At 38.7% G+C, this 15,583-nt stretch overlaps 1 protein-coding gene and 1 long non-coding RNA gene across 2 annotated transcripts; both read right to left on the reverse strand.

The window, feature by feature from the left end:
• Positions 1 to 1,415: 1,415 nt before the first annotated feature.
• LOC134752249 (zinc finger protein 583-like) lies at positions 1,416 to 11,680 on the reverse strand. Its single transcript, XM_063687879.1, has 3 exons — positions 11,527 to 11,680; positions 5,934 to 7,562; positions 1,416 to 2,678 (listed from the first exon to the last, which is right to left on the reverse strand). Exons 2-3 carry the CDS (start codon positions 6,937 to 6,939, stop codon positions 1,681 to 1,683), a joined length of 2,004 nt encoding a protein of 667 aa, XP_063543949.1. The 5' UTR covers positions 6,940 to 7,562; positions 11,527 to 11,680; the 3' UTR covers positions 1,416 to 1,680.
• Positions 11,681 to 14,752, reverse strand: LOC134752253 (uncharacterized). The gene is made up of 3 exons (XR_010128748.1): positions 14,710 to 14,752; positions 14,485 to 14,598; positions 11,681 to 11,724 (listed from the first exon to the last, which is right to left on the reverse strand). It is a non-coding gene; the product is annotated as an uncharacterized LOC134752253 (long non-coding RNA).
• Between the last annotated feature and the right edge of the window lie 831 nt (positions 14,753 to 15,583).

The raw sequence follows: 15,583 nt of genomic DNA on the forward strand, positions 1-15,583 counted from the left end.
TATTACTTTAGATTTTTTAAGAAACTATGACTAACTAACTACTTTGGGACATTCAGTGAGCCAACATATTTCGTCACCTTTCTTTTAAACTGTTCAAGTTTGTCGTTGAATATGTCAACTCCCGCAGAGCCTGGGATGTGATTGTATGATTTTGCCATTCTTAAAAGGGCAGAATTACGACCTAAATTTGTTTTTCCAAATGGAATGCTAAACAGTTTATACAAACCAGGACGAGGTAGCCTAGCAGGAATAGTTATTTTAATCTTACTTAACAATTCTGGGCAATCCAGCCCCTTACTATTAACTAATTTGTAGAGGAACATTAAATCTAGCACTTTTCTCCTGTTACTTAGTGAAATAAATCTAAAGAATTTCATTCGTTTACTATATGATGTGAGTTTACGGCGTTTGGAAGAGACATATCCTAAATGTGTTAAAAAGCGTCTCTGTACCTTCTCAATTCGATTCTTATGCACCTCGTAGTAAGGTGTCCAAACCTGGGAGCAGTACTCGAGGTTACTTCTTACTAGTGTTTCATAAAGCAATACTTTAGTACCAGCACACCTAAACTGCCTAGCGTTTCTTAATAGGAATCCTAACATACGAGACGCTTTTTTAATGATGTTTGTGTAATGGGCATTGAAATTTAACTTACTATCTATTGTTACTCCCAGGTCACGGATTGTATCAACCTATTCAAGTTGCGTGCCTCCGATAGTGTAACAAGTGGGCACAATAGTTTTATTGCGAGTAAAAGAGATGTAAAAGCATTTTTTGGCATTCAACGTCATTCTATTCTGGGAGCACCAATTACTCAACCAACGTGTAACTCAACGTGTATAAGGAAAGTCATGAAAGTGAAGGAAGCGAAAGAGGTATGTCAGGATCGTAACAAGTGGAAATCCGTGGTCTCTGCCTACCCCTCCGGGAAATAGGCGTGATTATATGTATGTATGTATGTATAAACACTCTTTGTTTGAAAGATAAGGATTCGTGACTAATAAAACAATGTCTGTAATATGAACTGTATTTTTTAATGTTCAAATACACTTTTTTTTTGGCAGTTATATATTAATGACATGTCATTGATAGTGGGAAGCAAAGCTGCAATAGTATATTTTTTTAATATTCAACGTTCATTTTTAATTAAAATTTACTATAAAATATGGACTATATTGAATGCATTTTTTTATTTTTACCAGATATAACTCTGTAATAGATGAATACAGTCTAAGGAAAAAACGTGCCTCGAACATCAAGAAAATTTGATTCTCGATCAGATGGTGCCACTATCTTTGGCCTACTCTCGTATAGATGGTGTTGACGGTTTCGTTTGTTATTTAACAATTTTAACGCATATCAGTGAAAGAACATGGGTCAAAATAATATAAAAATAATCAATGCAAATATTGCAAATAAAAAAAATCATTTATCCATATATAAATACATTTTAGAGGATATTTTTAGTTTTAATCGTGTGGCTACAAAATTTACTATGACAGTACCGCTCTATCCTATTATATCCTCTTTGTTTCTATTTAACAAGAAGAATAACAAATAATAGACTAATACAACAAAAGCAAGACTTTTTTGACAAGTTGGTCAGGTTAACATGGACAAGTTTGTTCAGACAATAAAAAAATAAATACTGCATTAACAACTAGAACACAGTTCAGCCTTTCAGGGAAAAGGCTTAACAGCTTCATCTTTTTTTGTACACGAGTTTCGCCATTCATGCATCCTTAAATTAGCCAATTGCGTAAATGCCTTATTGCACATCTTACAGGAGTACGGTTTTTCCCCTGTGTGTATACGCCTATGTGCCTTTAAAGTACTCAAATCTGAGAACCGCTTTTGGCATGTTTCGCAACCGTAAGGCCTCTCACCGGTGTGTATTCGTTTATGCACGTTTAAAGCGCTTGATTGCGAGAAACCTTTTTTACATACTTCGCAAGAGTATGGCTTCTCCCCAGTATGTATTCTTATATGTATTTTTAAAGCGCCCAATTCCTTGAACTGTCTGTGGCATGTCTCACATGAGTAAGGCGTCTCACCGGTGTGTATCCGCATATGTGATTTTAATTGAGTGGAGCGCGTAAAACTCTTTTTGCAAATATCGCAGGAATAAGGCTTCTCTCCAGTGTGGCTTCGTTGATGCGTCCTCAAATGGCCGACTTGCGCGAACGTTTTTTTACACAACTTGCAAGAGTACGGTCTTACACCTGTATGGACGCGTTTATGTATTATATAGTTTCCTATAACTGAGAATTGTTTATCACAGTACTCACAGGAATATGGCTTGTACCCTGTGTGAATTCTTTCATGCATCCGTAATGAGTATGGTCGCGTGAACTTTTTGTTGCATATTACACAAGGGAAAAGCGGTTCTTTGAACTCTTTTCGTTTCTTTGGCTTTTTAAATTGTGTCCGCAAATGCATTTTGACATGTCGTTTGAGATGATGTTTCTGCCTGTATGATCTGCCACATGTATCGCAGTCGTATGTGTTTGTGTCTATATTATGTTGGTGTTTGTCAGTGTCCTTGTGGTTTGTTTCGGGAGGTGCGCTGGAGCTTTTGGGGGGCTCCCGGGGTGTTATTATGTAGCGTGAGATGTCGCAGCGCTCGAGTCTTACGAAGCAGTCACGCGGCACGAACTTTTGCAGCGGGCTTGGTTGTTCTGAAACAAAACAAGGTAGTTATACAAATAACCTTTCATATGTGTGTGGTGATCAAAAATCGTGGGTTCAAGACTCGGACTGCAGTATAAAGCAGAAAAAAAATTGCAAAAAAAAATACTGAAAATTCGGTCCAGGACCTTTATAGACAAGTGGTTAAAAATACAATGAATGAATAAATAACGGTGCTGTTTTACGTATCAGTCTATTTGCTTTAAGGACCCAAAATTGAGGTACAAAAATGGCTTTGGGAGAATGAGCTTGCTGCGTTTCAGGGTGTATCCTAAAGAAAATTTGTACGCGTGATCAGAAACAGTTACAAACTTTATTTTATTATTCTAAAAACTTTCAGTTTGCCCCTCGTATACGGGTGTTTTTGCTTAATTACATTAAAACATTATGGATGCCATTCAATTATCAACAAACGGTGTGCATAATTTCAATTAGCATATTTAGCATGTTTGAAGAACATAATAAATCATTGCAACATAACAAAATGCAGATTTTCATTGTTTTATATGACTTATTATACAACATTTTTTTAATGCAAAATAAAAATGTTTTGTTTATACAAAACATAGTATAAAAGATAATTTTGGAAACGGGCAAATTCGATCAGCATATACCTTTTCAAATTCAAGAAAAAAGAAAAACCATTCAATGTGAACACTTTAATGTTGATTGGGCTCTCCAAACCCCGGCCCGCGGACAACCAACGCGAGAGCCCACGGTCCGGCCCGCGGACACCCAACGCGAGAGCCCACGGTCCGGCCCGCGGACACCCAACACGAGAGCTCACGGTCCGACTCGCGGACACCCAACGCGAGAGCCCACGGTCCGGCCCGCGGACACCCAACGCGAGAGCCCACGGTCCGGCCCGCGGACACCCAACGCGAGAGCCCACGGTCCGGCCCGCGGACACCCAACACGAGAGCCCACGGTCCGGCCCGCGGACAACCAACGCGAGAGCCCACGGTCCGGCCCGCGGACACCCAACGCGAGAGCCCACGGTCCGGCCCGCGGACACCCAACACGAGAGCTCACGGTCCGACTCGCGGACACCCAACGCGAGAGCCCACGGTCCGGCCCGCGGACACCCAACGCGAGAGCCCACGGTCCGGCCCGCGGACACCCAACGCGAGAGCTCACGGTCCGACTCGCGGACACCCAACGCGAGAGCCCACGGTCCGGCCCACGGACACCCAACGCGAGAGCTCACGGTCCGACCCGCGGACACCCAACGCGAGAGCCCACGGTCCGGCCCGCGGACACCCAACGCGAGAGCCCACGGTCCGGCCCGCGGACACCCAACGCGAGAGCTCACGGTCCGACTCGCGGACACCCAACGCGAGAGCCCACGGTCCGGCCCGCGGACACCCAACGCGAGAGCTCACGGTCCGACTCGCGGACACCCAACGCGAGAGCCCACGGTCCGGCCCGCGGACACCCAACGCGAGAGCTCACGGTCCGACTCGCGGACACCCAACGCGAGAGCCCACGGTCCGGCCCGCGGACACCCAACGCAAGAGCTCACGGTCCGACTCGCGGACACCCAACGCGAGAGCCCACGGTCCGGCCCGCGGACACCCAACGTTAGAGCCCACGGTCCGGGCCGCGGGAACGACAGTGGCGGCTACCGTGTCCCAGTTCGATACCAATGGCGTTTATGTCCTTCTACGAAAGCATTTTTAAAAGCTGAATCGGAAACTACTAGCTTCACTGGCTCGGTATCGTTGTATTAGCTATGCCTGTTTCACAAACCTAATTGGACACAAAATGATGGAAATAAGTTTGTAGGTGTAGGTGTTTCAGAATTTAATTATGTAAATCTAGTGTAATGATGTGCATGTTTAAATCTGAATATTAATATTGTATTTTAATTTTTATCTAAATTTTTTACATGAGACGTTTGTTTATTATATTTCATTTTATTGGATATGTTAATACTAGTGTTACTGTTTGTAGGTTAATAAATTATGTTTTTTTTTATACCATGTCGGTGGGAATCAAGCATACGGCCCGAATAAATAAATTATGTATTATTTGTTATGTGAGAATAAATAAATCCCACCAAAAACATTTTCATGTAAAATGTTGCCAAGACGAAACCATAAGGCTCGCAATGTCAAATAGTTATTAGATCTCTTGTAGAGCCAAGCTTCTAACTCTACAAGCCCTAACTTCACAAACTCTACACCTTAGCCAAAATATGTGGCTTGGCCGTTTCGCTACCGTCACATGGACGTAAGGTGAAATATTTATTCACTATTCATTATTTTTTATTATACAATAGTTCTTGTGTTAACGAAAGCGCTTCGAGAAAAGGTAGGTAGGGCCCTTGCGCTTCGCTTTGCTCGTCTTAGCGGGTGCCAGTGGTTATGCCAGATATGAAATATCGGGAACGATTGAGAAAAAAAAAACATTTTGTGTCACTACGTATTTGCGTTCCACCATTTTACTGTAAATACCCGACAGAACACACAGAAATCGTTACGTTACAATAGCGATGTGAAAGGAAAAATTCGATTACCGGAATTCGACCTATCGTCGCTATACTTACTCAACCTCATATCTGCAACAATCATTTGATGGAAATGTCGCTTTTCTTTCATTCGGAATACGGGTGTTTTTGTCATCAAATGAGTGTTGCAGATACGAGGTTGAGTAAGTATAGCGGCGATAGTCGATTTCGATTTGCAATTAATATCTGTAAATCTACAATAAACCTGACTGGTTGACTGGTAAAGAATGCCTCATGGCATTAAGTTGGCCTTTTGAACATTAAGTTGTTCTTTTGTGCAATAAAGTTTAAATAAACAAATAAATAAACCTAGCAATGGAAGAAAGAGTAGGAGAGCAACAATTATCAACCAAATTAACCAAATACAAAAATATTTAATTTCCAAATTGACATGACAAATAAATAAATACTGTCAAATAAATAAGTCCCTTAAGCCCTCAAATGTCCGAACGCGGAACACGTACGAGGAAACTATTTCCTTTCCATTCTAACAATTCAAAACACAATTAGGTTGCGTTGTATCAACGAGTTCCTATGGCCACCTCCTGTCTCCATCATCAGATCAGCTTGATGGTACCATAATATTGCATTATCACCCGACTTACATATGTATGCAAATTTTCAGCTTCATTGGAAGTCGGAAAGTGGGTCAAATTTAACTTGCAAGGTTTGACCAGTACAAACATAGGTACATGCAAGTTACAAGTTAAATAAAGAAACAAATATAAACACTCACCTTTTTCTTCAACAGGCTTATCCACTTCAATCTCCACACTCGGCATATTCTCTTCGTCTTCATCATCATCACAAAGATCTATAATTTCAGCCTTTTCCTCCGGCTCCTTACTTGGCAACATTTCGATTAAATTGCCTTTATCCCCTTGGTCTGTTGTTGGAATGATTTCAACATCATGCTTATCTTCTGTACTTGGCACGATTTCAACATCTTTGTCTTCCTGTTCTGTACTTGGCATGATTTCGATAACATCATCTTTGTCATCCTTTGTTGTGCTTGGCACAATTTCAACATCATGCTCCATGTTAGGCACGATTTCAACATCATGTTTGTCGTCTTGTTGTTCGATGCTTTGCATGATTACATCAACATCGTGGTCTATGCTTGGCAGGACTTCAACAGCATGCTCCGTACTTGGTATGATTTCAACATCATCTTTGTCTTCCTGTTCTGTTGGCAGGATTTCAACATTATGCTCCGTACTTGGTAGGATTTCAACATCATGCTCCGTATTTGGCAGGATTTCAACATCATGCTCCGTACTTGGCAAGATTTCAACTTCATCCTCCTTACTTGGTATGATATCAACGTCATGCTTGTCCTCGTCTTGTTCCATGCTTTGCATTATTACAGCAACATCATGGTCTATGCTTGGCAGGACTTCAACAGCATGCTCCGTACTTGGTATGATTTCAACATCATCTTTGTCTTCCTGTTCTGTTGGCATGATTTCAACATCATTCTTGTCCTCTTCTTGTTCCATGCTTTGCATAATTATAGCAACATCATGCTCGATGCTTGGCAAGACTTCAACAACATTGTCTTTGTCTTCTGTCTCTGTGTATGGCATATTCTCTACAATATCAATCTTTTCTTCTTCAATTTCTATACTTGTCCTATTTTCACTCACATCATCCTTATCTTCTGTGCTTGACACATTGTCGACATCATGTTTGTCTTCTTCCTCCATGTGTATATGTACCATAACATGTTCTATTAAATCCATCTTCGACTCAAACTTTTCCTTACATATATCACAACTATATGGGTTTTCTTTTACTTCACTGTTTATTTCTGGGGGTTTTTCTTGAGAATCTTCAAGACTATCATCTTCATAAATGAGTTTTTCTTCATCATCAGACTGTCTTTCATCTTCTATTTGATTTTCTATGCTAACTTCAACAGTGTATTCAAACACATTGGCTTCACGGACACTATTTACTTCTTTTTCTAAGTTAGCTTCTTTATGAGTTGTTGGAGTCTCCCCATGGACGGTTTCCTGACACTCATTGCTAGTGGAAGGTGCTTCGGGGACAGGAATGGGTTCAGGCCTGATGGCGCAGGCTCTAAGTTCAAGTTGTTGTCCTTCGCTGGTTTGCTCTAGACCTTGTTGTTGTTCGATGGATCGTGCAGGAGGTTGTTGTTTAGGGAGTTGTAGTACAAGAGCTGGTTGTTGTAAGGGGGCTGGTTGTTGTTCAGCTGGTTGTTGTTGAGCTGGTTGTTGTTGAGCTGGTTGTTGCTCAGCTGGTTGTTGCTCAGCTGGTTGTTGTTCAGCTGGTTGTTGTTCAACTGGTTGTTGTTCAGCTGGTTGTTGTCCGGCTGCGACCGCTCGTGCTTCTTCTATTGCAGCTGAAATAAAACGTGAATTTAAGTACTGTCATAGATATACATTTCTTTGCCCTAAGGTTGATAGGTAAAAATGAACTTAATGCCTGATTACGTGAAGTTCACCGTGTGTACATTATAGTATTTTTCAAACTCGATGAGTAGGATGACAGCTGTCATTTCAATACAATTTTGCGAGATTTGGCGTTTTTAGGTTATGAATTATATGGAGATGAGACCTGTCATCCTAGCCTTCGAGTTTGAAAAATACTGTAAGTGCTACTTTAGTGTTTTATGATTAAATAAGTAACCAAATATATTCATTCGCAGTATATAAATCTCTTACAGGCAAATATTATTACGAAGTATAGGAGATCATTGCGAAGATCTATAAATCTACTATAGACTCGTAAGGCCCACCATACCAAATTTTTCTAATTTTAATTTGAACTTTGTTGAATAGTAAATTGGGATAAATTCCGTTTGTGTGAGTAAGCAATGAAACAAAAGAAATGCTACTTTATTATGTTTATGAAAGGTACTACAGATGTAGTGCATAATTGTTTTCCATCGTACTTTCTCGGAAACGTTCGTATTTGTCATGCAGAGCCCGGAATTTTTGCGGCAAAACAAAAGGCTGTCGCAATCTTGCTAGAGTTAGAAACGTTTGTGGTATTTTCTATAAAAAGGGACCTTATTGTCGATGGCGCTTACGCCATTATAAACGATGCTCCGATATAAATACAATGCCGCGCGAAGCTGTGAGGCGTAAGCGCCATCGACAATAAGGTCCCCTTTCATAGAAAATGCCCCAATTTTTCTTCTTCTTCTCGTGTCGATAGTTTCAGACTGTGCGGGACCAGAAGGTAGCGACATTTATCGCCCTGTCTGTCACGGAGGTTTTTTTATCCATATCGATAGATGGGTAATGGAAGACTTTGCTTCAAATTGGGTTACTGTACTCCAGAAGTTTTTATACTTTATAACTATAATCACAAATATCACAACCACATTTAAACGTTACAACATGATAATGATAGTAATGATGGTTTTCTTTAAATCAGCATAATATATGTGGCTTTCCATCATAAAAGGGTCCTTATGCTTCATCTGCAATAAGTAGTCCTTTCTACCAGAATTTCTGATAGAAACGTCCTTCAATTAGTTTCCATTTTTGTTTTATTGGATTTTTCAATTAGTTTGTAAGCATCATCGTGTACTTTTATTATGTACCTATGTTCAAACTTTTTTAAATAAACGTCTTTTATTATTTAATGCATATGCTTAAATTGGATATTTTATTTTTTAGAACATTATTTTATCTAGCAAATTTGATCAAAATTAAAGAATAGGAAACAGTAATAGTACTCAATACACCGTATACCTGACCTTCATGTCTTTTGTAAATCAATTAACACTTCAGTGCCACTAACCCAAGGTTTGTTGTATTTTCATAATACCCAATAATTCAGCAGTTTGTAAAAATTTGGTAAAAATGCATTTCCTTATTAATTGATCTTGGCCTTGTTTTCAATGTATGTTATCTAAACTGTTAATTTAGTATTAATATTGTATTAACGTCTCGTGGTAATATTTATACCCGAGCAAGCGAATGATACAAAAAAACCGGCCAAATGCGAGTCAGGCTCGCGCACGAAGGGTTCCGTACCATTACGCAAAAAACGGCAAAAAAATCACGTTTGCTGTTTATATTATTCTGTTTTTAGTATTTGTTGTGATAGCGGCAACAGAAATACATCATCTGTGAAAATTTCAACTGTCTAGCTATCACGGTTCATGAGATACAGCCTGGTGACAGACGGACAGACAGACAATATTAGGGTCCCGTTTTTACCCTTTGGGTACGGAACCCTAAAAATGGAAACTTGAGCGTTGCGAGGGTTACAAGGCACGAGGGTTAAATAAATTTTGCCACAGAGTGAAACACAAAAAAATTTCACCACACCAACACAAGGAAAATACTAACTGTAAAATATCAAACAAAATCAAAGCAAATCGATACAAAATAAATGTTATTAAATATTTATCATTCAAAATCATCATTTAAAAGTCAATTCTACCAGCAAACATAAGAAAACAACTCAAAATTGTACATTTGATTTGATTAATTTGCCTCACTGGCACGCCCTACAGCCAGGCCTATGGAACTCTCCGCGCGAGCTCGGATTTATACCTACGAATCGCCTCCCGTTCACGGTAGAAAAGCAAGCCAGTTGGTTGCCACACGCGCTCACGCACGCACGTCACCGCGCGCCGCACTTGCAATTTTTACGATAGTTACAAGCTACGTATATTCTGTTTTTTTATTCCGTGGACTAAAATGACATTTCATGTAGTACTAAGAAATGTCATCTCATACACATGAAACGTCATTTTGGTCTACGGAATAAAAAAACGGACCCTTAGGTACTTACTATTGAATTTCTTTCATTAAACATGTAGTGTTTATTACAACAAATTTATAGTTACAAAGTAAAACAGTTGTAAATGAATGAATGAATGACTAAAATACATAATTTAAGATTTAGATTTCATTTTATTTCACTACGCTGTTTCTAATGATTCTCATGATAAATACCTATTGGTGTTTATCATTTCTAAGCGTCGGCAACCCTAGCGTTTTGCCGGTGCGCGCGGTGCGGGGAGCGGCCCGCCGAAGGTCACTCCATTGTATTTTTGTGTAGGTATCAAAACAGTAGGTACGTATTTGCGTTTTCTTTGAGAGATAAGTATCTGTTCGTAAAAACTATTATATAATCTGTGCTACAGCCCAGACGACTGGACGGTTTTTAACATATGAAATGTGGTTGAATTCATCAGAATTGGGGTGGTGACATAGGCTATATAAATTTTGAAAATGGCGCCCGCTAATGAAAAAAGGGAGGGGGGGATTGTTTTTTTTTTGTCTTACTATAGCAATATGGATACCAAATGAAAGCTAGTGTAAAGACCATTTCAAAAATATATGTAAACAGTCTGGTTTTTTGTTTGTTTTAATAATAGTTGCAGTTTAATGTAACAGAAAATTATACTTTTTTTCAACTTGGATGTACTTTTCTTATTTTTGGATATATCTGGTTAATTAATTTTTAACATTATATAGAGGATATTCACAGTCACTAGGTATGTATTTTGGAATGATCCATTCAGTCATTTTCAATTTAGAGCAGTTCAAAGTCAACTGTGGATTGTGAAATTTTCAACGTTTTCTAATAATTTGTTAGACGAAGTAGTGAAAATGTTACAGTATGTTATATATTTGTGATCCACCCACGTGGTATGATTTAAAAAAAAGTGAAAAACTTTGTACTGCCGTATTTATGACGTCACAGCAACTACTCCCACCACTTTCGCGCTTGTGATCTTATATATTTGTGTTCAGGACATCACACTGATACCAAACATATCCATATCTGCGACATGAGCAAAAAGTAACCTAAAGCCTGTTCCGCCAAGCTACTATTGGTGACGTGGCCGAAAGTTTCTAGCCGCAGAGTTATCTTGGACTATCTCTATAAATGAAAAACGCTTGTCATAAATAACACATGGTAAACAACAAGTTGAGCTACTCAATTAAATCTCATACAAGTTACAACTAAAACCTCAAGGTGCATCCACACAGTTAACTTTTGAAGAGCAACTGTTTAATAACACTGTGCAACAGTAAGAAACTAGGTAAGTTACCTAATCGGACGATCGGTCTGGCCTAGTGGGTAGTGACCCTGCCTGTGAAGCCGATGGTCCTGGGTTCGAATCCCGGTAAGGGCATTTATTTGTGTGATGAGCACAGATATTTGTTCCTGAGTCATGGGTGTTTTGTATGTATTTAAGTATTTTTATATTATATATATCATTGTCTGAGTACCCATAACACTAGCCTCCTTGGGCTTACCGTGGGACTTAGTCAATCTGTGTAAGAATGTCCTATAATATTTATTTATTTAATCTTAAGTATAAAGCAACTCACCGCTAATAGCATATGCTACGACAGGCCGCACCAGCCGCACCGGACCCAACTCAAGGTCATCCTTGACCTCATCATCAGCAATCGGGTCATCCTGCGCTGTTGTCACCTCGGTTAGGGCTGCGGTGTTCTCCCATGCCTCCCCTTTTGATGTTGATGTGTCGTCATCTTCTATCTCAACTGTTTCCTCTTTGACATGAACTGCAACAAGCATATAGTAATAAAAAAATTAAAAATGGCAATCTTAAACATGCAACAGAGAATTGAGAGGTAGTCTAAGAAAAAAACGTGACCCTTAGTTTGACATCCAAAACGTATGGCGATGGCGCTGTAATAGTAATAGCCTTTATTCATGCTTCTTTTTTTTTACAATTACATAAATTTCAATTATTATTGGTTTATTATTTGCATGTCGCTTGAGCGGAAAAGGCCTCCCCCAGTTTTTCCCATTCCTTCCTATCCTGTGCTGTTCTCCACCAGTATCTGTCGAAGTTCACTAGCTCGTCTCTCTATCTTTTATTTGGTCTTTTTTGTTTTCTCGTTATTCCTATTGGTGACCATTCTGTGACACGTTTAGTCCACCGGTTATCCGTTGTTCGACATATATGGCCAGCCCAGGCCCATTTGTTCTTTTTTATTGCGTATATTGTATCTTTTACTCCAGTTTTCTCTCTTATGACTTCGTTTCTGATTCTGTCCTTAATTTTAATTTTTAACATTGACCGTTCCATAGCTCTTTGACAGATTTTCAGTTTATGAATATGTTTCTCAATGGGGCTCCAGGTTTGGGCACCGTAAGTTAAGGTAGGTAGGACAGCAGTATCAAATACCTTTTTCTTTATGGCCATCGACATATCACTCTTCAGAATTGATTTTAGAGACCAATATTTTGCTGTACTGCGCCATATGTTTGGCGGTCACTGAATTGTCAAACATCAACTTTTGACAATGAGGGCTATCGTTTTTGTGCTCTCCAGTTGGCGCCTCTGTTGATGGTGGTCCAAAAGTCTAAAGAACAGCTGTCATTCATTGAAGTGACAAGTAACATTTGACATTTCGTACTTTGCGAAGACCATCCACACTAGCGCCTCTAGCGGCGAATTCATACGCGTTAGCCCTCATTAGAGTTACCGCAAAATGTATGAGTCAAGAGTCAAAATATTATTTATTCAAATAGGCCTAGCAACAAGCACTTTTAAATTGTCAAGTTTTACGAATATTACCTTAATCTAAATATCAGAGCAATTTATTGATGCAGTTATTATTGTTCTTAAAAACATTAAATTATTATAGATATGTCTATAATAATTCAAATTTAATTATAAGAATTTCACAAAAGGATCGTCATGAAGCTGTACAGTGCCACCACCTGTCACATTCGAATCACTAAAATGTCTTAGATTTTACACATCTTACTCAATAAATGTATTTTTACTGCTGACCAATATGTCTAATTTTACATATATTATATTGTTATCCCACATAATAAAATGGCAGTTTCATTGACCCGAGTTACAACACAATTTATTTATTTTAACATTTAACATATACAATGTATATGTATATGCATTTTATGAACTTAAAAACTAAACACTATTTAGGAGACAAAACGGCGTGGCTCCGTTGAATCGCTTGGTCTTGTGTCGGATTCGACAGTTTGCCCGGGAACTTCCGAAACACGACACCCTTCGACCAGAAGTCGGCGCACTCAGATATTAGCAGGGATAAATTATAATGATAACTATATACATTACTGCATTGCTTCATGGCCAAAGGTATTTTCTATAAAAAGAGACCTTATTGTCGATGACGCTTACGCCATTATTAACGATGCTCCGATATAAATACAATGCCGCGCGATGCTGTGCGGTGTAAGCGCCATCAACAATAAGGTCCCTTTTCATAGAAAATGCCCCATTTATTTTGTTGTTTCAGCCTACATTAATGTAACACTTAAATATGTATTGACAAGAGTCTTGTCTACTTAATTCCATAAATTAGCAAGCAGACTTTTTTGTGTACGTAACTCTAAAAGCTATGACAAGTAATTAGGCTTTGACTAGTGTGGATACCACCGTTAATCTTAGGACTAACATTAAGATTTTAAACCTTTACTGTAAAAGAATATCCCGTTGTTGAAACATTACCTGGAAATAAATATTTAATTTATTTAATTTATTTTAACTCTTCACACCACCTAAAGCCTATTTATTGTTATAAATTAACTATAACCAAATAAATTTATACTATAGACATATCTGTAGTAATGGAAACGGATGGACTTTACTTTAGCTGACGCGGAGTTCAGGGCTCATATTTTTTTTATAGAAAGTACTCATCATAAGGAATCTCCCTGCCAAGTGTTATGGTGCGAAACCCCATAGTTTTCAAGAAAAAAATGTTTCAGTTTCCATACAAATATCCTTCAACACGGCTCTGGCACATTCAGTTGTCAAAAGTGTCAAAACTAAATATGTTCCTACCATAGACCTAGACATAGACGAGCTATACGCGTGCGCCCGTGAGGGACAAAACATCACACGCGTATGTCCCAGTCGCTTTTTTCCCCAAAGAGTAATGTTTTCACGATAGTCACATGGCGGGGAGATTCCTTATGATGAGTACTTTCTATAAAAAAATATGAGCCCTGAACTCCGCGTCAGCTAAAGTGCAGTTGAGCCATGGAAACGTCTGGAAACTGTCAGTAATAATAACAATTGTCACATGGTGAGATGAGACACACCCATTTGACCAAATAATGTAACCATTTATACAATTAAGTCACAAACTTGACTTTTAATCATATCTACGCATCATCCAGCTCACGATCACAACAAATTCAATCAGGTTATGCATCTCAACGCTACTACGCACAAAAATGAACGATTGAAAAAAATATTGCTGTGATGTAAGAAGACTATACACTAACACGTTGTGATAAAGTTTGGTAGTAAAACTTACCGTGGAGTAACCGTTCAGCCTCCTCCATCACCCGAGCTGCCTCCAGCAGCATGCTGATTCTACCAATTCTCGACATCATCATGACTGAAGCCGCCACCCGCGTTTTCTAAGGCACTATATCGAGAAAAATTACCATTTAGATCCACTAACAAAACAATCCACGATTAAACTGTATAAAAAATTGAAATGGTAAATTTAATTAGTTAATAGTAAATTTAATATAACCTTCACATAAGTACAATGAATGTGGGACGAATTTAACCACGCCACGCCACTACGGAATGACATGACAGGTGTGAGGTTGCCACAGATAAGCCAATTAAGTTATTTTTTTTGTAATATATGGTGGCTTTTGTAGTTTTTCATGGAACAACTGATTTTTTCTTGAATCATTTGTTGACTTATTATTTAAATATGATTTGTGATAGTTGAATATTACGAAATTTCAGTGTTGTGTGTATATAGGCTAAAAGGCGTAATGCTAATTTCATCTATAAATATACGGGCCTTAGATACTAAATTATAAAGTAATGACGAAAATTAAGAATCAGTTATTAATATTGTTTTCAATTTATTTATCACTTTTTACAAACAAAGGCAGGCACATAAAAAAGGCATATAAATGAACACATGCGCGGGTGACAGGTTTGCTTTATAATAATATCTTCGGTTAAAATTGAGGGTTGCTTGGATCCGCGTCCCCGGAAGCGCACTAAGTATAAGTATGCTAGTTTTACACATGAAATAAATGTAGGTACAGAATTTTCGAAATTATTAATAAACTCACCAAGCAAGAACCTTCGAGCTCCCAAAAAATTATTTTCTGACGTTGACAGATTGCCGCCACAGACTATATATATAACTAACTACATGCCATTGCCAGGGGAAGGTAGAGGCTTTACTCTATATGATTTCACATTAAGCGTTATTCAATCTGACCTTTTATAGTTAGTCAAACCAAATTGTCAGTAAATAAGAACAAAAAAAACTATACTCAGCTGTACAATCGCCCTCGAGTAGGAAAATTGTATTTAGTGAGAAATGTAAGGATCTACTGCCAGTGAAAGCGAATCAATCGAAAGCCAACTCACCCCGTGTC

The sequence above is a fragment of the Cydia strobilella genome, chromosome 24 (assembly GCF_947568885.1).
Source record: "Cydia strobilella chromosome 24, ilCydStro3.1, whole genome shotgun sequence".
NCBI lineage: Eukaryota > Metazoa > Arthropoda > Insecta > Lepidoptera > Tortricidae > Cydia > Cydia strobilella.

Bases quoted from the DNA above. Each gene is read 5' to 3' on its own strand.
- LOC134752249 (XM_063687879.1), bottom strand. From the start codon at position 6,939: ATGGATTTAATAGAACATGTTATGGTACATATACACATGGAGGAAGAA. The intron at 2,679-5,933 runs GTGAGTGTTTAT...GTTTTGTTTCAG, and splicing joins TAAGCCTGTTGAAGAAAAAG to AACAACCAAGCCCGCTGCAA.